This window comes from Melanerpes formicivorus, unplaced genomic scaffold, assembly GCF_026170545.1.
Source record: "Melanerpes formicivorus ecotype bairdi unplaced genomic scaffold, bMelFor1.0.p_v2 SCAF_30, whole genome shotgun sequence".
NCBI classification, from domain to species: domain Eukaryota; kingdom Metazoa; phylum Chordata; class Aves; order Piciformes; family Picidae; genus Melanerpes; species Melanerpes formicivorus.
In genome coordinates, this window is record NW_027142382.1 from 6,740,888 (window position 1) to 6,768,047 (window position 27,160).

The 27,160-nt window shown below is 42.5% G+C and overlaps 2 protein-coding genes across 2 annotated transcripts in view; both read right to left on the minus strand.

Moving 5' to 3' along the window:
• Nucleotides 1–446: 446 nt before the first annotated feature.
• On the minus strand, nucleotides 447–21,233 carry PWP2 (PWP2 small subunit processome component). The gene is made up of 21 exons (XM_068155157.1): nucleotides 21,165–21,233; nucleotides 20,955–21,067; nucleotides 20,042–20,136; nucleotides 18,972–19,071; nucleotides 18,677–18,820; nucleotides 18,088–18,223; nucleotides 17,387–17,607; nucleotides 16,230–16,373; nucleotides 15,426–15,496; nucleotides 14,581–14,717; nucleotides 13,009–13,157; nucleotides 11,940–12,087; nucleotides 10,656–10,806; nucleotides 10,154–10,334; nucleotides 8,094–8,241; nucleotides 6,923–7,031; nucleotides 5,547–5,612; nucleotides 4,837–5,055; nucleotides 2,953–3,103; nucleotides 1,563–1,637; nucleotides 447–1,386 (listed from the first exon to the last, which is right to left on the minus strand). Exons 1-21 carry the CDS (start codon nucleotides 21,180–21,182, stop codon nucleotides 1,224–1,226), a joined length of 2,739 nt encoding a protein of 912 aa, XP_068011258.1. The 5' UTR covers nucleotides 21,183–21,233; the 3' UTR covers nucleotides 447–1,223.
• A 669-nt stretch (nucleotides 21,234–21,902) lies between these two features.
• Nucleotides 21,903–27,160, minus strand: part of TRAPPC10 (trafficking protein particle complex subunit 10) — a 53,919-nt gene continuing 48,661 nt past the window's right edge. The window contains exons 21-23 of the mRNA XM_068155158.1: nucleotides 25,866–26,043; nucleotides 25,283–25,477; nucleotides 21,903–23,971 (exon numbers count right to left, since the gene is read on the minus strand). Coding sequence (XP_068011259.1) covers nucleotides 23,733–23,971; nucleotides 25,283–25,477; nucleotides 25,866–26,043 — 612 coding nt within the window. The 3' untranslated portion in view covers nucleotides 21,903–23,732. The remainder of the gene's footprint in view (nucleotides 23,972–25,282; nucleotides 25,478–25,865; nucleotides 26,044–27,160) is intronic.

Sequence of the window (27,160 nt, forward strand, 5' to 3'; positions counted from 1 at the left end):
GAGATGGAAATGAGTCCTTCGGCCGGAACAATCCTCGCTCTCAATACAGACTCGGGGACGAGACGATAGGAAGCAGCCCTGCGGAAAAGGACTTGGGGCTGCTGATGGATGAGAAGCTGGACAGGAGCAGGCAGTGTGAGCTTGCAGCACAGAAGGCAAATTGCATCCTGGGCTGTATCAAAAGATGTGTGCCCAGCAGATCCAGAGAGGCGATTCTGTCACTTTGCTCTGCTCTGGGGAGACCTCACCTGGAGTACTGTGTCCAGGTCTGGAGCCCTCAATGTAGGAAGGCCATGGACCTCTGCTGGGGCAGCTCCAAGGAGGGCCTGACTCACTGTTAATATTTACAGTCATTTTAAAAGTGCTTTCAACATGTGGCTTCAAAGCATTGCAAGCAGAGATATATTCAGGACCTCACTGTCATTATTAACCAATTCTCACCCTGATTCACAGAAAACAAGGAAACAAAGTTGATTTTAGTATGTTAACAAACATTTTACAAAAACAAGACAAAAAAGGGCTTTCATCAGGAAAAGAAACATTTGTAACGTGTTCTCTTACAATTTAAGTTACACCCAGTTGGTAATTTCCAAACAGATTTTTAGCACAGTATCTCAAGACTGCTGAACTTCTGCACAAATTGTATAATCCAGTAAGTTTTCTCCTCTATTCGTTGTTATCTTACTGCTTATCCTCATTACTGAAACTTCCTCAGGTTTGAAAGTTACAGAACCAAGAAAACAGCATCCCAGTAACACACATGTATTAACACCAAGTAAAACAACCTTTACAACAAGCTGAGAGCAATGTGCAGACCTCCAATAAAAAAATATTTTTAAAAGGGATAAAAACAGGAGTCCAAAGTAGGACAAGGCTGCATTGTGAGACTTGCAAGGCTTACTTTATGTACAATTTTCAGTAAAGAATGCACTTCTTCAAATCATACCTCTAGCTTTACTGATGTAAGCATATATTTTCCCCCTTGGTATCAGGAATAAGAAATCAAATCAAGCAATCAACATTGTCAAGTTGGTATAATAACAGGGTACACCAAGTGCGCTCTGGCTGGCACTTTGTCCCGTGTTTTCCCCACTCACTCACACGTAACTCCATCCACACTGGTAAGAAGAGCTTAATTATGCCACTATGAGGGCCACTCATTCTCAGTGAATACCACTGCATAAAATTCCTGTCTTAGGTTTTCTCCCCCTCACGAAGAGTAACTAGGAACTGAACTTGTCTTTATTAACCTCCTGCATAAGATAATCACTATCAGAATCGAAGTCGGCTTCATCTCCTCCTGATGTTTCATCTGCCAGGCGCTTCATGCCCCGCTGCTGTGAAATTGCCAGTGCATATTTAATATTGTAGATATTCCACTCACAGCTGTAGAAATAAACACAACCAGGTTAGAGACAAGATTACATTTCACCCCTCAAATGAAAAAAAAACTCTAAAACAAAACTGTCTGGAAACTTCTAAACCCACACTATCATCCCTCAAACTCCTCCACACTTTTGTGCAGGGTTTTGATTTAGACTTGTCAATGGAGTGATACCTACAGTTTTGAAACACCTTCAAAATGACGCTGGATGCTTTTCTGAAGGAACTGGATCACAGGGAGCAGCTTCACTGACCTGGAATGGAGACACACAATGTGTATTTACACAGGGAAACAGAGATCTCTTCCACGCTCTCGAAATTTTAACAAGCATGCAAGCTAACTTTTCCACGTGAACTTTTAAAGAGAATACTAAAGAATGAACAAAAAGCTCTTTGCTTTTGACTCTCCTCACAAGTAACGGAGTGATTATGCTCAATGCAAGTAATACATTGCTAGAAAACGTTTGTTTCCAGTATCATATCGCAGCTTGAAAACCAAATTCTGCTTGCTGTAGTGATGACAGCTCCCTCCAGGCACCACAATACTTTCTGAACAAGGAAGAATTTGTTTCAAATCATCCTCTTCTACTTTAACAGCAACAAAAGGAAGAGATTTATTCCAGTCATTTCAGTAACTAAATCAGTAACACCCATGCTGAAGGCAAGCAACAGCTGCACAATGCATTTGTTTTCCAACCTGCAGGACTCCTTTCTCAGATTAGCTCTCACTTAGCCTATTTTAAATTTATATAGCTGCATATTTTTCTTCCCCATAGTCTATAAAATCTATACTATGGGTGGGCTGAATTTAATTCAGAGACTAGGCCCATGCAGTTGTAAAGAACTATGTAGGAAAGCAGAGCACTAACAAGCTAAGAGTGCACACTATAATCACAAGCTAAGTTGATAGAAAAGCAGTCAGCACCTGCACATTATCCATCAGTAAGATTAATATGTGTAACTGTTTAAAAACACAACTGCCAAACTCTTACTATCAGCCTTGAAATCTCAATGCATTTGTAGGCTAAGCAAGCTATGCAAGGATTTACCTGTCATATTTGAAAAGTGTTGATAAAATTTGTCCTCAAAGATCCTATTATGCATTCCAATTCTATCACACACACTTGTTAGAAGTATGGAATCATTTAGCTAGGAAAAGACTTTTCTGATCATCAAATTCCAACCATAACTTTCACCACTATTAAAGAAGCTGTAAAAATTAAGTAGTTTTGATAGTGCACACATTATCTAGAATATCAGTAAATGTTAAGTAAAAACCTCAAAACTGATAGGTAAATAAATTGCAAGATGCTTGTCAGCATTTTGAATTTCACAAGATCATAGAAGCATAGAATGCCTTGGGTTGGAAGGGACCTTTGAAGGTCATCTTGTCCACTTCTCGTGCAGTGAGCAGGGACATCTTTAACTAGATCAGGTTGCTCAGAGTCCATCAAGTTTGACCTTATTGGTCTCCAGGGATGGGGCCTCCACCACCTCTCTGGGCAACATATTCCAGTACTTCATGACCCTCATTGTAAAGAACTTCCTCCTAATGTTCAAAGATCTCACCTTGTTTTCAGTTTCTGTCCATGCAGCATGAGCAATTTATGTGTCCAAATAAGATAGAACTCTAAATGGCAAGATGTCTCTAATGCAGAAGCCAGAAACTCCAACATTTTCTCCACATACAGGTCTGGGAGTGATGAGCAGATAACATCAACTGCACAAAAGGAAAAAAGCCCAGACATCAGAGCTGAATTACTGTTTGGAATAACATGGAAAAGACTACAGGAAAGCATAACGGGAAGATGAAGAAAGCACTGTCTTACAATTAAACATCAAAGAGCTGCCATTTCAAGATACACTTCAGGACACATTTCAGTCTCAGCCTTTGCTCCTTGAACCTTCCAGTTACTACTGTAACTTGCAAGAACTTAATTTCCTCATTCCCCAGGTTGTTCCTCCTAACATCATAATCTCTTCTTCAGAACTCTTCCTTCCACCCTTTCCTCTCTTGGTATAACCAGACTCTGTTGAAGTCTTCTTGTTTCTGACTTCATATCAATTTCTGTATTTGGTGGCACCAGCTATGTGCAATGATCAGAGGCAATAAAGAAGACTTGAAAAGATAGCAAAGTCATCTGCTTACCGAGGTGTCTAAGTGCTGTTAGCAACTGCACAGCACAAAGCAGCATGACTTGTATGCATTCAAAATAATCTCACAAGTAAGTATGTTGACCTCATTATATATATAATCCTCCCTCAAAAATAACCAATTTCAATTCTCTGCAACCATCCCAACTGGCCTGTTAAGTCTTCCTCTTTTAAAGACACAGGCACACATTTCTGCTGTTAACCAGACTACAGCACCTGAAATATCCATGCCTCATCTCCTGCTCCTGAGGTTTTGGTGCTACTTGCACTGCCATGCCCGTGTACATGGAGTTTTGGCTAACTTCAGTAAGAGAGAACTAAGTTTTGCCAGACAGAGGCAAACACCATTATGCCAACACAGACATGCAAATGATTATCTACCCTGATGTGCAAAATTATCTGGCTTGTAACCTCATTAGTAAAGTAAGAAAATCTTACAGAGTAGTTGGCTTGCAACACATCTGATTTCAGACTACAGCACGTTTTGACTAGATAAAAGGTGTAACAACAGTGGGGTAAAGCTGAGAAATAAATGATATAATGTTACTATGACAGAACTGTTAATAGAGTTAGGAAGTCAAATAGAATACTGAAAGCTTATTTTTAAGGTCATGTCTCCCATACATAGGTAATGAATGTGCACACCAGTTATCAAAATAATGAAAAGAGTGCTAAAGAATTACTTCAGTAAACGTTCTCCAAAGTTGTGACATCTCATCCATTCCTTTTGTTTCTGATGTGACAATTGCAACAGCATGTCTCTTGTTATGAAAAGACTTGGCACTTAACTAAAAACCTGTTTGGTTTGTGTGAACAAAGGCCTCAGAAGAGACCATATTTACACTTGTTTAGAGAGATGCATTTAACAAACACAATCATGGAATAAAAATCATCATGAGTAGGCTGACAGTTGCAGAGTGCTTACTACATCCTTCATAGTACAACCCAGTATCCAGTGAACTGCCTTTATCATGCAAGAACACTGCTAACTCATCGGAAAACAGGTTAAACTTGCTGAGCCCTTACAACATCAGCTGATCATATTCTATGCTCAAAAGTCACTAGATGAGCATGTAGTAGACTGGTAAAATTAAACACAAGTAAACACTAAAATTTACTCTTTTAACAAAAGATCATCCCTTCCTCTTTAGTCTTCAGCTAAAGTGTTCTTCAATACTGATGTTATACTCCACCCGGCAAGTACCTCCAAGAGTTGAACCCTGCCCTTTCCACCTTGTTTGGCTTACACATCTCTGCTTACAGCTAGCTCAGCCAAATTTTCACAGAGAAGCCACTCACCTTCACTGCTAGGCACAGCCTCTATGACTTCCTGAATCAGTTTCTTTTCATTCAGCTTGAAGGCCATGATGATAGCTACAGTATATTCCTTCTGATGTAGTTTTTTGCGTATATTGTCGGGTGTGATATCAATATCCAGATCAAAAGGATCAAAAATTAGCCCAGAGTCCAGTGAATAGATAAGAAGACCCTCTGTGGTGGTGGCTGCCCAGCTTCGTCCTAGGAGATAAGTAAGAATATGTAAGAACAAAACTGTGTTTCCTAGAACGGAAACAGAAGAATAATGATAAACAGACTTCATGGTTTACAAGACTGAAAGCTGTGCATCACTGAAAGAGCCATCACCCATGACAGTGCTTGTATAAATAACAGCTGAGAGTGATGTACACTTAAGCCTCCTAATTATCTCCTGTATGGGAAACAATTACAAATCTAGCAGCACTGTGTAACCCAGGGAGGTGGTGGAGTCACCATCATCAGAGGTATTCAGGAGCAGACTTGATGAGGTGCTTGGTGCCATGGTTTAGTTGTTTAGGTGGGTTGGATTGGTTGATGGGTTGGATGCTATGATCTTGAAGGTCTCTTCCAACCTGGTTTATTATTCTATTATTCTATTCTAACATCTGGAGAGACCATCTCCAAGGCAATGCTCTACTCTTTTGCTTGTTTTCCATGGAATAAAAAATCCTACATTAATTGTCAATGCTTACCTGTAGGAGAGAATCGCAGGCAAGTCACTCTTATTTCTGGTTTAAAGTGTCGATAACTCATGTCACCTTAAACAGAAGTTCAGAAGTGATTTAATACATTAACCAAGAGTTCACAGTCTAGCTACCAACTCTAAACATGCTGTTACCATTATGATCCAAAAAAACCCATGTAACATGCCAAAACCTGGGAGATTTAAAGACCAGGTAAGTAAGGGGATACTCCACACCCAAGGGCTGAAGGAGTGCAACTGAATTTCATAGTATCATAGTATCATTCAGGGTTGGAAGGGACCACAAAGATCATCTAGTTCCAACCCCCCTGCCATGGGCAGGGACACCCCACACTACATCAGGCTGGCCAGAGCCTCATCCAGCCTGGGCTTAAACACCTCCAGGGACAAGGCCTCAACCACCTCCCTGGACAACCCATTCCAGGGTTTCACCACTCTCATGGTGAAGAACCTCCTCCTCACATCCAGCCTGAATCTCCCCACCTCCAGCTTCATTCCATTCCCCCTCGTCCTATCACTACCTGAGATCCTAAGAAGTCCCTCCCCAGCCTTCCTGTAGGCCCCCTTCAGATACTGGAAGGCCACAATGAGGTCACCTGGGAGCCTTCTCTTCTCCAGACTGAACAGCCCCAACTCCTTCAGTCTGTCCTCATAGGAGAGGTGCTCCAGCCCTCTGATCATCCTCCTGGCCCTTCTCTGGATACGCTCCAGCACCTCCAGATCCCTCTTGTAATAGGGGCTCCAGAACTGGAGGCAGTACTCCAGGTGGGGTCTCAGCAGAGCTGAGCAGAGGGGGAGGATTACCTCCCTCGACCTGCTGGCCACACTTCTCCTGATGCAGCCCAGGATCTGATTGGCTTTGTGGGCTGCAAGTGCACACTGAGAGCTCCTGGTGAGCTTCTTGTCCACCAGCACCCCCAAGTCTCTCTCCTCAGGGCTGCTTTCCAGCCAGTCCCTGCCCAGCCTGTATTTGTGCCTGGGATTGCCTCGACCCAGATGCAGGACCCTGCACTTGTTCCTATTGAACTTCATGAGGTTGGCTTGTGCCCACCTCTCCAGCCTGTCAAGGTCCCTCTGGATGGCCTCCCTTCCCTCCAGCGTGTCTGCTCTTTGAAAATTAAATCCGGACTCCTGGGTTTCATAAGCAGAAGACTACTGTATCTCCCATTTCCTGTTGCTTTCACTTGCAAAAGGACCCACCCATACATCAGCTGAACACTTCTGCAGTTACAGAATATTCAGGTAATCCTAAATTCAGAACTGAGCTTAACAATTCAAGCCCTTCTTTTCTCTGGTATCAACTCTACATCAAAGGTTTTGATCCACATAAAGCTAGCAATAAGACAGCAAAGCCAAAAGCTGTACCTCTTTTTACTCCAGGAAGAGGAATGGCAACAGCATCTTCACCTCCACCCCCTTCATCAAACAGAGCCATGCTGCCAAATTCAGTCATTTTTCTCCGATCTAAGTACTCCTGGAAAAACAAATCAGTTGCATTCACTGCACTGAATCTCCTCTCAAACACCTGTATTAACTGAAAATGATGCACAACATTCCAGAGTTACCCAGAGATTCCTTCCCTGCCCCTTCTGCTAAAAGCTTCTCCAAAATCACTCGGACAACTGACAATTTCACAACAGCAGAAACAGTGTCCAAGCACAGATGTGAATGAGGCTATTTCAGTCTCAAGGCCTCAGAATGGCACAGGTCAGTTTAGACTGTGATTTTGTATCATTAGAACGTTATTCTACCTAAGAGCACCATTCCATCAGATGCAGCCTTCATGTTTCTCCCCTTCAGGTTCTGTAACTTTACTGTGCTAATATGAAGGCTGTGTAGCCATACAGCTATGTAAATGATGTTTTAGGGACCCATGTGCCCCCCCTTTTTAAGCCCCCTTCCAGGAATCTTTTCTGTCAGCTCACTTCTGGGTCTCTTACAAGCCATGTGTTAAGCTATACTAGTGCAACAGAGGGCAGCAGAGCAATGAAAGCTGCTTCACAAACCACCATTAATGGAACCACAACTAAATATGACCTGAAATGAACACTGGACCAATCACCACTCTTCCAGGTAAGGGTATGTTACAAAGGGTTACTGGAATTTTCTCCTTCTGATGTTTTGCATTTGGCAAGACGAAGAAACCGAATTTGTAAAGGCCAGTGATGTTAACATCTCTCATTTCTTTGCTAACACGAGCAACTGACACCCAGGGGAAGTATAAAAGATTGATAAGATAAATAGTGATAATTTATATATGTGGTTTTATAATATACTCTAAGATAGTGATAATTTAACTTTTCTCTTCAATTTTAAGTCAGGTGCCAGCTGGCTTAACTACGCTTAAGAGTTCTGCTCATTCAATACTAACACACTGCAATCTGGCAAGATTTCAGTAAGCTGAGCCTCAGGGGATTACTTTTGCTCTCTGACAGATTATTTCCTTATCGCTCTCCTTCACAAAACCAAGAAAAAGAGCCTGTGTTTAAAAAACCATTCATGAATACCAAAAACCTAGACTCCTCTTGTCACCTACCTCCATTGCATCCAAAGAAAAGTTGCAGGATATTTCAAATTTTTTCATAAGAAGCTGTTCCTTGACATTATATATGCAGACAAATTTTGACAAGCCACCTGCCAGAATAGACTGACCATCTGCTGAGTAGCACAGAGTAGTAAAAGACCTAGCAAAGGGAAAGAGAAAATAGTTACACTCATCGCCACAGCTGAGCTACAAGACATGAATACAATGTAAAGACACAGAGGATTAATCGGTCCATGGGAAAAGTGGACAACTTCATTCACATACGTGTGCTGAACACACAAAATCATTCAGCACAAACAAGTACTCAGTGCTGTGTGGCAATGCCAGCGACGAGCAGTGTGAGCAATCTGGCAGTGCAGGCCTAGAGCCTGACATGGTGGGAGGCCATGCTCAGCATAAGTGCAGAGCCAGCTAGCAGTGGAGCAAAACAGTGCTGTGCCTGCAGCATGGAACTAAAGCAGGACACTGGTAGCTATAAACACAGAGAGTTATCTTGGGACAACAGGACATGCACCTGCATCAACAACCTCGCGTGTCATTAGTAGTTGGACCAATAATCTATAATAGTGCAATGTGTGGTCACTCATAGGGAGCCAATGAAGCTATGCCAGCGAGGCTCTCTGAGTTCATGTAAGTTGTAGAATTTCCCTTGATACACACTTCTGCCTTTGCTTTCCTTTCTTCTTTTTTGCTTTACTTTACTGTGCTATATTCACACTATAGGCCTACAATACTGGAACAATAAAGGAACAATACTCGATCATACTGGTCAGCTGTATTGACTCCTGTCCCATTAGTGCTTCACTGTGAATTACAAACAATTTAGAACTTCAGCAGCTTCTGAAGTACTTCCATACTTCCGATTCTGAGTCACAGCTCAGATCACGCCCTCAACTACACCCTACGCAGCACTAAAGGTGGTCAGAAGAATTAAACTAATGTCATGGCAGGTTTTAAAGAGGTGGTTGAGAGGTTATCACCAAAAAAAAAAGACCATTGTTAAAACTTATTGTTCCCCTTTTCCATTTTGAGTGAGAACAATGTGGAAAAAAGAGGGGCTCAAGGGGAGAAGAGAAGGATGAAGCAGGGAAGTCATTGTGCCCCTGTACTCTGCATTGGTTAGGCCACACCTTGAGCACTGTGTCCAGTTCTTGGCCCCTCAGTTTAGGAAGGACATCGAGACACTTGAACGTGTCCAGAGAAGGGCAACAAGGCTGGGGAGCACAGCCCTGTGAGGAGAGGTTGAGGGAGCTGGGATTTTTTAGCCTGGAGAAGAGGAGGCTCAGGGGTGACCTCATTGCCCTCTACCACTACCTGAAAGGTGGTTGTAGCCAGGAAGGGGTTGGTCTCTTCTCCCAGGCAACCAGCACCAGAACAAGAAGACACAGTCTCAAGCTGCACCAGGGGAAGTTTGGACTCGAGGTGAGGAGAAAGTTCTTCACCAAGGGAGTTGTTCATCATTGGAATGGGCTGCCCAGGGAAGTGGTGGAGTCACCATCCCTGGAGGTGTTCAAGAGGAGACTGGATGTGGCATTTGGTGCCATGGTCTAGTCATGAGGTCTGTGGTGTCAGGTTGGACTTGATCTTTGAGGTCTCTTCCAACCTTAGTGATACTGTGACTTCTACATTACACTTTTTGACTGTATACACATTCAACTTGCCTTCAAACATTACTTCACATGTAGTAATCTGTAATAAACCCCACAGCCTATTTGCATTTTTTAAAATGCAAGTTTTTAGTACCTACATAACAAGATGCATAACAACTTGTCATGAAAAGCTTACTATTATGCTGACAAAGTAAATTTAATACTGATGTGAAAGACCAGTTGCCCAGCATGATGCTGACCAGTGGGTGAACACAGCAAAAGACAAAAAAGGGCCCATCCAGATGTCAAATCGGGCAGTCTTTTAAAATCCAACATCAGAATCAAAATATTTGAACAGCACATGCACTCTGAAATCTTCACAGAAAAGCCAAGCAGAACAAAGCAACTCAAAAGCCAGGTGCCAGGTGGGGCACTCTTTTCACCACACGCTCATTCACTTACTTTCCCTTAGCTGCTTGTTTGGCAGTTATTTTATCAAGCTCCTTCCTTCCCATCTGAAGATCATGCTTTCCCTGAATTGAGCCAACCTGCACTGCATTTTCATGATCCCAAAATGTTATCTCTCCATTCAAAGCTGCAACTGCAAGCTCCTGGCCGTCAGGGCGGAAAGCAACAACGAGAACTGCGAAGAAATGAACGCGCACTTAAAAATGCAATCAGGGCTTTTTCCAACAAAACACCCTGCATTTTTGTTCTAGGATCTCAACTACCAGAAAAAGCTTAAGAATAACAAATATGACAACGTAGTTTATTATAAAGCTAGAGTTAATGTTAAATAAAAAAGCATTCCTTGCACTGTTAACAAAGTGCTCCAGAGAATTACCTCACCTTTTGGATTTCATTACCGAGAGCAAGTCTGTCTGCATTTGACATGTTCTGTTGTTCATTCTAGAAATACTTCTGACAATGATTTGATATTTATTTAAGATGAAATAAAGGTTACCATCTGAGTTCAGTATCAGTGTTTCCTTGGTTCTCCAGCTGTCCAACATATCCCATAACTTGACAGTTTTATCCCAAGAGGCACTAGCTAGGACACATTTCATTGGGTTAAAAGACAAACTGCTGATGGGGCCCTCATGACCTGATAACACCTAATAAAAGAAAAGGTAACATGGAATTAGAGGAAAGAAACTGACACTCATGTAGTCCACATTCAGAAAACCCTAAATACAGCAATGAAACCTTGCCTAACTTGTCCATGTGTGCTTGACATGTGGCATGACACATACCAGTGAATCTCAGCTCTTTATTTTGAGGATTTGAAAGAAAATTCACTGAAGTGCTGCTGCCACTGCCCAGGCATCTATAAGCACTCCTGTGCATGCACATAGTCTCTTTAGAGACCAAGGGTTAGGAACTCAGGGTGCTTTTTTCTCCCCCTTCTAAGGGAAAAATCTGTGAAAAAGCAGGTCATCAGTTTGAGAATTCAGTATGCCCTGCAGCTGAAGATGTTTAAGAAAGAACACTAATAAAAGCTACGACTCACTAAGTTACTGTACATCTTGTACACTAAGTCTTGCACACAGTCTCAAGCTGCGCCAGGGGAAGTTTAGGCTGGAGGTGAGGAGAAAGTTCTTCACCAAGAGAGTCATTGGTCATTGGAATGTGCTGCCCAGGGAGGTGGTGGAGTCCCCATCCCTGGAGGTGTTCAAGAGAGGACTGGACGTGGCACTTGGTGCCATGGTCTAGTCACGAGGTCTGTAGTGACAGGTTGGACTCGATGATCTTTGAGGTCTCTTCCAACCTTAGTGATACTGTACATCTTGTACAAGTAGAGTAACACTTAAGAACTGAAAACAGAAAACGAGTCTGGCTTGCTGATGAGCAATTCTGAACTAGCAGCAAGACAGTGGAGATTTAACTTCTTTGTTTTCTTTTCCCATACAATAAAAACCTACATGAGAAATCACGCCCCTGCTCTGCTCTAGCAAAACTGTCCATAAAATCTGTGTCAATCTTAGCACAACAGCTACAATTTCTTCTCTACCTGCACAAAACACGTAAAAAATAACATCTCTGAACAACTGTTAGTGGAAGGACTCTCATGCCCATGTGTTAGCTCAGCAATACTGGTCTTATTTCACCAGTCAGAAAGAGTTCATTACTCAAAATTCTAATTAGAACTATTTCCCACACAAATCCAGAAGAGCCTCCAATAAGAAATCAACAGTTGCTGAGAGGAACAACGTAGCTCCGCTTCTTGAACATAAGAAAACATCCTTACATCTAGCAGCCTCCCAGTCTGCATTGACCAGATGAATATTTCAAAGGAATCTTGGGAACCAGCTGACACAATCTCACCACTGGAGTCCACAGCTAAACAAGAGAACTGGCTTGGTCGTGGAGATGTAAAGGTACGGAAATTGCGGTATCTGTTGTAAACGTGAACATAAATCATGAGAACTTTTCAGCTAGATTTAAACACAGGTTTTATGAACTTGTTTTTTAAAGATCTTACTTGAAAAGTCTTTTAAGTTTTCTACAGAAAATATAATGTTAGTATCAAATTAGATGCAAGGCCTCAGCTTGATTGCAACCTTCAAAGAAAGCAGTAACACCTGCAGAAACAGCACACAAAACCACAGAAACAGAAGAGCTTTCCTCTCTCACATAGCATATGCCCATTCCTCAGAAAACACATCCACTTCTGTACACAAGTTGTATTATAAACTGTGGCAACAGGTGCCTTCTCCTAGTTCAAGTAATAAAGCCAGAGAATAATCTTACTGGGTTTCCAGCTTCCCTGAGAAAGTTCTCCCAGACTTTTAGGGGACCTGAGCATCTTCCCTTTGAAGAAAGACTGAGAGACCTGAGGCTGTTTAGTCTTGAGGGGAAAAGACTGATGGGATCTCATCAATGCCTATAAATATCTGAAGGGTGGGTGTCAAGTGAGGGGAGGGCCAAGCTCTTTTCGGTGGTGCACACTAATAAGACAAGGAACAACAGATACAAACTTGAACAGAGAAGATTTCACCTCAACATGAGGAGAAACTTCTTTACAGAAAAGGTGATGGAGCCCTGGAACAGGCTGCCCAGAGAGGTTGTGGAGTCTCCTCCTCTGGAGACTTTCAAAACCCACCTGGGTGCATTACTGTGCAGACTGCCCTAGGTGATCCTGCTTTTTGTCAGGATTTCCAATTACTATCTAAACCTGAATCCAAGGCAGAATCACTAAGCAGTACTTGTGTTTGTGCAACTTCAACTTGAAATGAGCTATCACTGGTTTGCTGTATTTTAGGGAACGGAAGATGAAGACTCAATTAGAAATGGAAGCTTTCCAGGGAGCTGCTTACCTGTGCAGATCAAAGGCACGCACAGTTCCATCTAGGGAAGCGCTCAAAATGACATAACCATTGGAAGTAAAAGTTACAGCAGTTACACCACTGCTGTGCTCTGTGAAAGTGACGAAACAAAAGCTGCTTGAAGTGTTCCACACTTTCACCTGCAAGGGAGACAGGAAAAGCCTTAGAATCAATGTCATTGGTTCAGAGAGAAAATAAGGTAGCAGAGAAGAAAAGTTAGCCCCAAAACTCTGAGATAGCATGAAGGACTTTCAATGATACCAGTAAGGAATTCTGTGCAAGTGAGGCAAACAGGACACAGCTTATCATTAAGCCATTAAAAGTACATATAACATGAACATCTAAGTGGGGACAGACACAAACAAATTGAAACAAGGTTGGTGTTCAAGGAAAGATACAGCACTTGGTAAGCATCTTGGCTCATAAGCTTTGGACTGCCCAGGAATAAGGCAAGTGTCAAATTCAAAACCAACTGTGAAGTCATTTCAGAAGTTATAATTGAACACCTCCAGGGATGGGGACTCCACCACCTCCCTGGGCAGCACATCCCAATGACCAATCACTCTCTCGGTGAAGAACTTTCTCCTCACCTCCAGCCTAAACTTCCCCTGGTGCAGCTTGAGACTGTGTCCCCTTGTTCTGGTGCTGGTTGCCTGGGAGAAGAGACCAACCCCTTCCTGGCTACAACCACCTTGCAGGTAGTTGTAGAGGGCAATGAGGTCACCCCTGAGCCTCCTCTTCTCCAGGCTAAACAATCCCAGCTCCCTCAGCCTCTCCTCATAGGGCTTGTGCTCAAGGCCTCTCCCCAGCCTTGCTGCCCTTCTCTGGACACATTCAAGTGTCTCGATGTCCTTCTTAAACTGAGGGGCCCAGAACTGGACACAGGACTCAAGTGCGGGACACAGGACTCAAGGACTAAGCAGTGCAGAGTACAGGGGCACAATGACTTCCCTGCTCCTGCTGGCCACACTATTCCTAATGCAGGCCAGGATGCCATTGGCCCTCTTGGCCACCTGGGCACACTGCTGGCTCATGTTTAGGCAGCTGTCGATCAGCACCCCCAGGTCCCTCTCTGTTCGGGAGCTCTCAGCCACTCTGACCCCAGCCTGTAGCTCTGCATGGGGTTGCCGTGGCCAAAGTGCAGCACCTGGCACTTGGACTTGTTGAATAGTTTTTAATTCATTTCACATCCAAGCTAATTACTAAAAGGGCATGAATGTGGGTGACTGAAGCTCATTCACCCCAAAGCATCATGGAACCATCACAAGCATACCCAAACTAACATTTGATGAATGATGTATTGTTGTGTTTACGGTGGCTGCATCTATAATAATTAAACAATTATTTATCTCAAAATTTAAAAGCATGCTGTAATTTGTAGAGGATACCAATAATAGGGAGAAAAATCAAAAATGTTTCAGAAAACACCACAAGTTGTGACTTTAACATAGAGACAAATATGCATCAGGTACAGTAACAGCTTTCCACATAAAATGGAAATTCAAGCTGCTTACTACGTTATTAAGACTTATGTTCACATTTCAGTGATGCTGCCTCACTTACTTTCCCATCCTCCCCTCCAGTTGCTATGTATTGTCCATCTGGAGAATATGCTAATGAAACCATGCTGTTGAAATGTCCCTGCTGCTTCAGCACGTAGGACTCGCTTTGCCATTCCCACACCAGGAGCTGACCCAAACCTGTAAATGCATGGAGGAGAATTAACCAGAATTATGAATACAATGACCCTGCAAATGCAAGCCACAAAACACACAATTGTAAGCAATGTTAAAAATAAAGACATTTATAAAGCAACAACAACAAAAAATGCAGACAGGTTGCATTGTTCATCTATCAATCCTAATGAAAGTCCCTTCTCTTTTGCAAGGTCAAAGCAACTTTCTTCCACAATCAGGAGCTGTTACTAGGAGTAACATTCTTAATACTACAAGGCCAACTGTTTTATCAATCAGCTAATAAATGAGCTGGAAAGTAAAGCAGGGCTGCATATTAAGGTAGAATCTTAGTTACCATAAAAACCACTATGGACTGGGTGAGAATTCCAGCAAATCCAGAAAGCTTTGTAAAATCACACATGCAACAAGCAGCAAAGGAAGAGCCTGAGCCCAGAAGAAAAGCTATGAGGCTTTCTCCTCTAACTCTGCCAGTTTTCATACATGAAGCACGTATTTTTTTCCCTTTGTCAACTGAATGTTTTCCTGAATCACAAGAATTCTGTGAAGAGAAACTGATGAGGGATGCTTGCTTTACTGTATCTGTATGCTACAGACAGGAGACATGAACAAAATGTTAACATTTAGAATCAAGACAGGCAAGAGGAATTTGGCATTGCATGCCCAAAACACTCCTCAGTTTTCCACAAATACAGACCAAAACAATGTACAAACCTGAACATCCGAAGGCAATCCAGTCACCAGTAGAGTTGATAGAAATAGAAGCTATCCTTTGGTCTGAAATACTGAAGAGAATTTAACCAATAAAAAACCCTTGAATTTTCAAGTCTTGTGTGATAAAATTTCAAATCTAGGGTTTACTACCTCTGCTCAATCAAGTTCCCTGATTACTTTAGTGATAACTTCTGTACCACTGTAACAGCCACATCCAAATTCATTCCTTTATTATACTGGAAAACCAGCAATACTGCCTCACTTGGAATGAAGACCAAGTATCTATATCCCAAAGAAAGAGGTACTTGCCAGCAGAGACTAGAAGTCCCTGTATTCAAGGAACAAAAAGATTGCACAGGGAGATTACACATTCTTTAGCTAGCATCTTGCAGCGACAGCAGAGAATGGCTGTCTAGTTTTTCAGCTTAGAGACAATTTATGGATAATTTGATACAGTTAGAACTTTTTGCAGATACTCTCTCTATTTTCAACAAAAAAACTTAACAAGATAAAGTCCAAAGTATTGAAGACATCCATACCAAACAACTTACTACTAAGGAGTTCCTCAATCAGATCTCGGTTTTCCATAGTAAGACAGGTAATAAACACTGTACAACTCCATTCTGTAAGTTGTACCTGGCAGAAATTACAATGCTAAACAGATACCCATGCTTTAAGATTTTTGTGCTCTGATGAGTCACCCTTTGGCTACTACAGTGTGGTCTCAAACAAATGAGAACCTCCTCTAAAGCAACATACCCTCCCCACAAAACCAAACCAACCAACAACCACCGTATACCTCACCTCAAGGAGTGGATCAGATTGAAATCTGGAAGCTCATGGAGGTGAAAGATTCCAGAGGCAAACCCAGTGACTAAAAGGTGTGTTTTCTTGTGATAGGCTGCAGATGTCAGGTTATTAAAATCTCCCTCTTTGTTGAAAAAATACCTGACATCAAAGAAATAAGAAAGAAGCAAACTGAATGTGAAGATCTGCTGTTACAGTTGTATTTTTAATCCAGGCCAAGTATTTTGTTCAAGGTATCCTGCCATAAAACTAGGAAGCAGCAGTTTCAGAAACTGCCAAGCATATGTACTTCATATAGCTCACAAAAGCTAATTCTCTTCTTTACATCAATGTTTACAGCTGCTATGGTAATCTGACTATTGGAAATGACACCTGACCACATGCAATGAAAGGATAACCTCAGAGAAACTGCACTGTGCACTTCTTTTTGATCTTCTAACATCAATATGGATGATTATTCTTCTGCAGGTGAGTTCTCTGTTACACAGTAAGGGATGGAAGCAATAGTCCTATATATATGCTGTGAGTCTAGTGAAGGTTTTGTGTCTTTGTAGCTGTATCTCTTATTGGAATTAAGCAAGTAAGCACCACATGACAATCAAATAAAAGAACACCTGACCAGTAACATTATCCAACAGTTGGATACTCTAAATTCCCTCAGCCTGGAAGTGATGCTCACAAAGGCTAATTTCAGCCTGGATTGGGGTAGGATACTTTCTTGATACTTCCTTTACAGAGAGACTGAGGGCAGAAGCTTGATGTTAAGAGTTACCAGTTGGCCCCTACACACATCCCATCACTGCACTGATGGGAGACTGCCTATCAATGTTATCCTTCTTTAAGCAAAGCTAAATGATATGACCACCTTAAAACTGGATTATTCCTGGTAAGCCACCTCTTGCCATGTCTCATTACACTTGTTGAGCTTCAAACAATAACACATCCATCTGAAGCCAGTATTTCTCACATAATTGAAAATTGCATTGACTTGCCATTCTGAAGGTATTGTCCTTCATAGAGTCAGGGTAAAACAAACAGATATTCCTAAATCCTGGGCAGGTTTGTACTGCTCTGAATGACTGGCAAAGGGTATAAACACCCCATCATAGTAAATCCTCCTAACAACTGTCTTTGGAAAACTGAAAATGACTTACTTGGCAACACGTGAGTATTTAACCTTATTTCTAGCCTCTTGTTCATTTGGATTGGCTTTTCCACGAATTTCTTCACCTTTTGACTCTTCAAGAAACTCATCATCATTTCTTGCTGCACTGTTTCCCTTAGCTGCATCTTTACGGGGCATGGGCTTCAACCCATCAAGCTCTGTATCACACTGCCACACACACAGAGCTGCATCCTGGCTAATTGTGTACAGCTGGAATGCAAACACAGAACAGGATGATTAGTGTGCCACATCCACTCTGCTGTCTTGTTATGAAGACAGACTTGTACAAGGGTTAGTACTCTTAAGTGAGAAGTCTGTATTGTATCATTAGGATACAATTACTTAATTTTCTAGAATTACAAGTGCTTTGATCTGGAAAGTTCACTTGTCCTGAGGACTGGTAATTTATTTCACCTGTCCTCAGACAGTTTTTGAAAAGACTGATGGCAATTTGCTCACTAGTTTGCATTACAGGTGATAATTTTTGCCATTTTTAAACCTCTCTTATTTTGGGGGAGCCAGTTCACACATTTGTGGAACTGTAAACTCCCAAACACAACAAAAGAGTTGAGAGGCATATTACTTGTGTATCTTCTAAACTCTGAGATACTAAAGCAATTACCACCCTTTTCTACAGGTGAGATTCTATTCCAGTGTTAAAATTCAAGAATGTTGTGTGATTATACATACATCTAGACTGTTCTCTTCAAAAAAGCAGGCTACGATGACATCCTTATGCCCTCCGAGAGCATAGTAGATCAAATTTGCCCATCGTTCTGCTCCAAACACCCACGTAGACATGTCCTTGCTCCCAACTGCAAAGCATCTAGAAAAGAAAAGGCAATCTGAATTAGAATACTGCTTTGCAAAACTCTTCATTGGGTGGAGAATGTTCTGAGCAGGAAGACACCAGCCACCACTCTAAAAGCAATTTTACACACAACAGTTGCAAACTGGCGCTGGCTGCTCTAGCAAAGGTAGATGGGATTAAACACATTCAGAAGAACTCAATCACGCTCACGTTTCTAAGGTAAGTTCCTTTTGTGGATAACTAGGCATTTTCAAGCAAGCATCCAGTGTTGATCCCTAGTACAAGCATATTTTATTCATTCTAGTCTGCCTAATGATATTTTTTTAAATTCAAGATACAAAGAGAAACAGAAGAGCCAGAAAGAATTTTTGAAGCTAGTGCAACACCTCAGAACAAAGCAAATGGACTGCAACATGCATAGGAATATTAGCATGAACAGGTAGACAGCGTTTTAGTTTAGGAACTCACTTGGAATCATCGGTCCAGTCAATACAAGTTGTTTCATCATATGGACCATAGTAAGTTTTGTCCAGAACAAATGCATTAAATTCTCTTCTCTTCCCAGGAGCATGGTACATAAGGGCAACATGGTCTTTTGTAATCACAAATTTCCTGTTGCACAGGGGGGAAAGAACCCACAATTGCACACAAAGCTGTTAAAGCACACAACTTTTCAGTACAGGCTGCATTACAACAAAACAAGGCCCAAAACATAATTCTGGGGCAAATCCTCTTGTTTTGTTTGAAGGCACATTTTACTTACTTGCCATCAGGAGAAAAGCTGACACTGTGAACTGGCTTTTGAAAATGGAACTGATGTATCACACATTTCCCAATCAAACTGACAAGCAAGGCTGCTCCCTCTGTAAAGACAGGACAAGAAGGCCCATAGCAATAACTGAGTTCCAACAGAAATCATAACCCTATCATAACCCTTCCCTGAAAGGGGAAGGAGAAGTACCTTCACAGATCCCAGGCTGTTAGGGGTTGGAAGGGACCTCTAGAGATCTTTTGAGTCCAACACTCCCTGCCACAGCAGGACCATAGAATGTAGCACAGGAGTCTTGAAAGTCTCCAGAGAAGGAGACTCCACAACCTCTTTGGGCACCCTGTTCCAGTGCTCTTGTGACCCTTACAGTAAATAAGTTCTTTCTCATGTTGAGGTGGAACTTCCTGTGCTGTAGCTTACATCCATTGCATCTTGTCCTATCACAGGCACAAGTGAGAAGAGGCTGTCCCTTCCTTGCTGACACCCAGCCCTCAGATATTTATATACATTTATTAGATCCCCTCTCAGTCTTCTCTCCAGACTAAAAAGCCCCAGATCTCTCACCCTTTCTTCATAAGGCATGTGCTCCAGTCCCTTAACCATCCTTGTAGCCCACTGTTGGACTCTCTCAAGTAGATCCCTGCCCCTTTTGAAATGAGGAGCCCAGAACTGGCTGCAATATTCCAGGTGATACCTCACTAGGGCAGAGAGAGGGGAAGGAGAACCTCCCTTGATCTACTGGACGTACTCTTCTTAACGTACCACAGGATACCATTTGCCTTCTTGGCCACCTGCTTCAGAAACTTTTCAAGATAGTGTGCCTAATATTACTAAGAAGAAAGAGTCAATCAAAATTACAAATCCCTGTCTAAATTCTGTCAACAGGTCATTTTAAAACTCTGTATGTAAAGAGATCTTCCCCAAAAATGTTCACATAGTTTTAAAGCAGAACACTTCTAACGTGTGTTAAGGTTGAACACCTAACAATAGATACTTTCTCTTCCTAAGGCTAGATTTTTTTATTTCATCCTTGTATAAAACAAATGCCCCCTCTGTGACAGTACCTTCATCAATTAGAATGGCAAGACTTCCATCTGGAGACAGACCCACGCACACAATGTTCAGCCGGGTAGCCAGTGGGAAGGTCTCACACTTATTACTGCAAGAAAAGAAAAGATAAGAGAGGATATGAGGCTGTAGAAACAAGTGATCTTCGGTATCAATGAAATGCAATTTGATACCTATGTTAAAGCCACAGAACCAACTTAGTTAGAAAACCCTCATGAGTTTCTTTAGCTGTCACAATCCCTTAACACCGACTATGTATGAGATGGGCTCCTGACCAGAGCACCAGCACAATGAGCATCACTGACTACTCTGGCTTATTAGGCTTGGGCAGATGACTTTGCCATATACAATATGGCAAAGAAGACAGAAGCACACAAAGAGATCATGTATTTAGCCAAACGCAAGCTTTGTCTTCCCTTCTGTTGCTAAAGCACTCGTTTATGTGCTTCTTATGCTATTCTCAAGGACCTGAGGACAGAAAATCTGCAATGTGCAACACCTCAACAATTCATTACTTTACCAGGCAGGCTTCTACTTTTAATGGGAAGCCAGCAACTTGTCAGGACCTCTTGTGCAGGTAACCTATTCCCGAGATCCGCAGCCCATGCCGCCGCAGCCGCACCCCCACGCGGCGCAGCGCACTCCTCCGTTCATGCGGGAGCCGGCGGTGCGCGGAGCATCCTTCCCCCCGCGCACTATGCACACCGAGGACTTGGCTGCCGCCTTCTAGCCGGGCTCCACAACCCGCTGCGAGCTTTATCCCTCATCCCAAAAAACCCCACTGGTAACAGCAAACCCCTTCCCTTCCGTCCCCGGCGCCTAGAGGCCTGGGCAAGGGCGAGGAGAGGACTAGGCCGGCAGCCCTTAAGGGGGGACAGAGGGCAGAGACCGACGATGGAGCTCGCTTACTTCTTTAGGTCGAAGCGGGAGATCCTGTTCCCGACGGGGCTGATGAGGGAGTTGCCATCGGGGGTGAAGCTGAGGTTCCCGCGGCGGTACACGGTGCCCAGCAGGCCCGAGAACTGCGGAAGGAAAAGGGGAAAGGAAAATACAAAGGGAAGGGAGCGGCTAAAGGAGCTGGGAGAGGAAGACAGGCGCTGTCCGCCGCGCGCCACTCACCCGGTACGCAAACTTCATGGCGGCGGCCCCACGTGAGGAGCGCGTGGAGCTACCGCCGGCACGCGCAGCCACGGAACAGCGGCCCGGCAGCCGCCAGCGCGCGCGACCCCGCGCATGCGCCCGGAGAAGGGGAGGCGGCTTCCTGCCGGGGGTGGGGCCGAGCAGGGGCCGTGGGGCTGGGAGCCGCCGCTGGTGGGGCGGCGGGAGGGGCGTGGGAGCGCTGCACCGCCTCTCCCGGATAGCCAGGTGGAGGAGGTGAATCGATGAAGTCCAGTCGGTGTCACCCGTCTCCGCACACCGTGCTGGCCACCTGGCTACCGCAGCGTGCGCTCATGCCGCCGTTCCGGGCTTTTCTCAGGGCGGCGCCGTGAGGCTCGCGGTCCGGGCAGCCATCGGACCCGGTGCAAGCGAGAGAACGAACACAGAACAGAGCCCGGGCGGCGGGCCGTGCCTGCCCGGTGCGCACCGCTGGTGCCAGCGGGGCTTCTGGAAACCTGCCGCCAGCAAGGCAGCCCCGAAGGTCATCGGCTACCCGAAGCGCACACCATGGACCGCTACGGCAGATTCCTCCCCGCACCTCCCGTTTAGAAAACGTCGAGGGTTGTTTTGTTCTGTTTTCCGTTAAAGCAGCCTTTGCTACAACAATAAATAAATCAAAACTAGCTAAATAAATCAACGTGGAACAATCACTTCTCTGAAGGCAAATAGATGTCACAGCAGCAGAGAAGTTGACTTCTTTTTAAAACATGTATATTTAGAACTGTAACGCTTACAATTTCATTAAACAATCTTAGTACAATGTGTTTAATCTAACAGTATATTACAGAACAATGTGAAAAATGATTTAATAGCAAACCATGAAAATGGAATTAATTATTAGACCTGCAGTTTGTCAAAGTCACTCATTTGTTACCTTTTCCAGTCAAAGAATCCCAGCAGTCGTTCACACTAAATGCTTTGGGTTTTATCCAGAATAAAATGGTATGATTTCCACAGAGAAAGGGCACTCCTTCACAGAAAGAAGATTCATAACATTTTTCAGCTGGCAGGTTGACTTTTATACATCTATTTAGACAGAATTGGTTTTTAAAATAAAAACTAGTAATAATCATTAAAAGGGAAAAAAAGAAAAAAGTTTAGACCAGTTCAAGCTATCAATTAATTTATAAACTTAATTGTGATTCCTTTTGGAAAGAGGCTTTTGGGTTTTGTTTTTTTTTTTCTTCTCCTTTAAATGTACAAGAACCTGAGTTTAGAAAATAATAACACCAGTGAACTTGTCTAAGGAGCATTTCCTCACTTTAGCTTTACTGACAAGTATCTGACATGGGACATTGTTCCTCTGTGGAGCCTGTTGACAACGCACCGTTATAGATCCGCGAGTAGAAAAGGTCATTCTCACAGCAAATGCACAAGTTTCAATATCTGAAGCAGGACATCAGAAGGAGTTGTAATTTTTCCAGTCACAGGTGGATTTGCAACATTCACCAAAATTACATCTTCTTTTTTCTTTTTGTACATTTCTTTATATTTACATTTCGGATATAAATAATGAAACTCTTTAAGTTACACGTTTGAGCTTTGCTTCACAATTATTCTACATCTGCAAGCTTTCCTACATCAAACCAACCTCTGTCTTCCATCACGAATGTGGAAGTCTGGCCTCTAATCAATAATAATTACACTAAGCCTTTATGATGAAAGGTTGACTGTTCAAGTATCACATCATACTGACATTTTTGCCCCAATTTAAAAACTGAGACAACAAACCGAGCCACTTAGAAATGGTAACAAAAGAAATTAATCTGGGAACTCAGTAAGCCAAATAATTTATTCCATCAGTGTCTTTCTTTGGTAAGAACTATGCAAAGAAGATGACCCAACCCTCACCTCCCACCCCCCAAAAAAAAAACAATCATATATGTGACATCACAGTGTCTACTCTGTGAAGGAGAAAGCCTCAAAAAAAATTAAGGAAATTTGTTCAGTTAAGATTGTTTATAGCAGTATCTCTGCCATGCATCTAAGTATGCAAATAAATGATGGAAGTTTAATACCAAACTGCAATGGGAGGAGCCAACGCTAACCCAAACCCCCCAGTAAATGTGCTGTTGTATGCTGTGTTGTGTTTCTGGCACCTGTGTGGAAAAGCCTGTAAATTATTACATGAAAACTCAAGACTTGGATAATTACATCATCCAACTCTTAAGTTCTAAAACACGTAGGAAGCGTGAAACAAAAATAAAGAAGTGGTGTAAATATCTGGATTTCTGTTTGTTTGTTTCTGTTGCCCTGTGTTGCTATGCAGGATGTGATTGAAGGAAGAAAACCCAATAGCTTACACAAAAACATACTAAAGTGGCAATATAAACTAGCTGACACAAGCTTCACTGTACATTTAAATTGATACAATTGTCTGGTGCTTCCATGGCCGGTACATGTTGAGTGCCATAGGTCTCCTTAAGAGTTAGAATGTTACAACAAAGACTAATCAGGTCATAATCCTGTAAAGTGCTTTCGTATCCAGTTTCTAATGGGTTTTGTTTTCCTTGTCTTCATACAGAGCTGTCACGTGATATTGACTTCCAGAACGTGGTCGTCCTTGCTGGGAATGACAAGGATTTGCATACCCGAGCTGCAGTTGAAGACCTGGCCGGCTGAAAAGGACTGCAGGCGGGGCATTGGCAAACCTTTATGTTCCCCACTGGCTGCAGAATGCAAGCTACCTCTGCTCCTTATGCTGCTGCTGTCAGCTTGATCATCCACATTCTTGTCCACAGACAGGTTATCGTTTTCAATCCAGCTATCTGTTTAAAGCAAAAATCCACAGTTTTAGTCTATGAAGCCATTAAATAACTTTAAATTACTTTGCAGTTTAGACACACAGTCACTTTACCACACTGTTAGCAGTCACTGTTCATCTCTGCTGAGGTAACGGTCTGGGCACACTTTTGGCCAGCAGCAGGTGTAACATAATGAATCACAGAATCAATAAGGTTGGAAAAGACCTCAAAGATCATCAAGTCCAACCTGTCTCCCAACACCTCGTGACTACTAAACCACGGCTTCAAGTGCCACATCCAATCCTTTTTTGAACACCTCCAGTGATGGTGACTCCACCACCTCCCTGGGCAGCACATTCCAATGGCTAACAACTCTCTCTGTGAGGAACTCTCTCCTCACCTCGAGCCTAAACTTCCCCTGCCACAGCTTGAGATGAGCTTCTGGATGGACTGCATACCAGTACACCACTGACTGTTTTTGTGACACAACTTTCACAGTTTCCTATGGAGTTTTAACTCCCTCCTCCCTTCTCCTAGATGATGAGTATTATTAACATCCCCTTTACACCTGGGACGCCATTAACCTGTTCTTCAAAGATGCTCTACTTCATACATACCTAACCAAACTAAGCAGTTGTTCTGCGATTATCTTGGGAAGTTGCTGTTCCATTTTCACATTTGAAAAAGGATTTCTATGCTTGAAAGTTTATTTGATTTTTTTTCAGCATTATTTATGTTGGTTTCTAAGGAAAACTTAAGTAGCATTACCTCACATGTATCACAGTCTAGAAGGTGCACACTGGCACTTCCTGGAGCTATGCAGACAAACAAAGCCTGTACTGCACAGATAAATACTCTTAAGTGGCTGTGGTTATTTAAACTCCTCATCTAATCTGTTTTATATGCCCCAACTTTTCATCAGTTCTTTCAATTCATACTTAATCCTGTCAAAAACTGGGGGGGGGGGGCGTCAAAGCTACTGAAGACACAGTAGGTGTGCAGTTTTCCAACAACAAAACCACAGGACTAGGGAGTTAATCAGACAGTTTTCACTTCGTTACAAATCCAGTGACAACTATTGCCACATTAATGTTTTGAAGGAAATGTAAGAGAACAATACATTTATTATTCCTCCTGCCAGATAAAGGCTGCAAGCCCAAATTTAAAGTTTCCATCATAGCCACACACAGCCAGAACTGTGAATGAAGATAAGGAATGAAGAGACCAATGAGTGTTTGGTCAACATGTGTCCTCGCCTTGCTTTTCCCGTTACACAAGAACCCAGGAGAAGCAGAACCATTTTTGTACATAGCCATGTAGCCAAGACGGTTTTACCAGCATCAAGCTGCGTGGAGTGAGCAGAATGGTGAGGGAGGTATTTAAACAATCTGACATCAGGAAAAGGCAGATATCCAGCAAACAGTGGCATCACTTCCATGTGGACTTTGTGAGTTGCTCGAGCTGCTACAGGCATAGATATCACTCCAGAACTTTTTCCACAGACTGCCCAGTTACTACTGTTGTCAACAACTGCAAGAATGAAGAACAAAGACTATAAATACCTTTCCTGAAAAATTAAAAACACTCAGTCAGTATAGTTTTTGAGCACACTATGAATCAGTGTGTTAGCAATACCTAAAAGTCCCACCAGCTTTTTTTCTGTGTGAAGAGCTGTGCACATTAAGAGAACAGCCCTACATAAAAGGGACCTCAAGCAAGTACCCATACAGGCTGAACAGCATTTCTATTCCCCTTAATGGGGAAAACCAAAATATTCTTAGTCTATCAAAATGAAAGCTGCTTTACTGAGCAGCCATACTCCCAATACAAGAATATAAGCCATAAAAAGTCTGGCTGGTGTCATTATCAAGACAAAACTGGAGAATTTTGTCAATATGCTTATGAAAAATATTCTTACCTTCATACATAATTTTTGTTGTGCAATACCCATCTGATTCTGTTAATGCTTCATCTCTGTCGACCTCCGAAAGGTCAATGAGTCGAGTGATTGACACCTCCAACGAGCAGAGCGAGCCTGTTTTACAGTACTCTGTCCCCAGTGGTGGAAAAATTTCTGTTTTCACATGATACAATGTCTGTCAAGAAGAAAACCAGTGCTGTTACCGAGAAAAAAAGGGGCATTTTGTGTTTAAACTGAACTGGACAATTGGTAGACCACAAACTTAACTTTACGTTTAGCATCTGTATCCTATTATATTTTTTTAATGCAAGATTCAGTTATGTACTTTATTACTTTATTATCTTGCTAAGCTTGAGAAAATAATCAAACCAAATTCCATTAAATCTATTTTTGATACCAGCAGCAGCCTTACCATTTCTCTCTCCCCTTCTGTACCTTAACTCAGCCTTTCCACACTGGCAAAGAAGTAATTTTTAATTACTAGGAAATTTCACTTCTACCAACAGCCCCACACTGTTTAATGCCATTAGTTCTCTTTAAACACTCCAGGAAGATGCTGATGCAGGTGCCAACAGCTGCTAGTTACATGCCAGTAGGTAAATACTTAAAATACTGTTCAATGCCAGTTTGTAGTAAGCAGGTAGAAAACACAGCAACACCAAAAACAGACAAAAGGACCAAATGAGCTTTCTCATGTTGCTATTTTTCACCCAAGCCACAAAAAGTGTAACACAAGAGTGAATTTAGAGATGAGGTTAAATAGAATTCCCTTAACAGGAAGTTGTATCTAGCCTATAAAAGCTTCCTGGCTGACCAAAGGAATAGAAAGTTCATCCATAAAGGGAAAGAAGAAACATTTAAGATAATGGCCTACAAACCCCTAAATATTTCATTAGAAGAACTCATCTCCACTACTACAAAAATCAACTCAAATGCTTTCAATAGCAAAGAGATTCTGGAAATTGCAGTTTGGAGAACAGAGTCTAAAGGCAGCAGAGAAAAACAGCTCAGTAATTTAAAGACATTCTCCATGGCACAAGCCTAGAAAGGTAAAAAGCACAGAAAAAAGGTCCTGGACACTTGCACAAGTGTCAGGTTCCCTCCCATCCCTTACAGGGGCAAGTGCAGGATTCCACCACATTGTATCAGGCTTCAGTTTGAGCATCCCAATAAGCCAGCTTTCCAATGATTCCAAGTAGGCATTCATCACCTTAAGGAAACAGCAGTTTTCTAATACATTCCTTGACTTCCCCTCTCTGTATATTAGGAGTTAACATCTGCTACATTTAGAA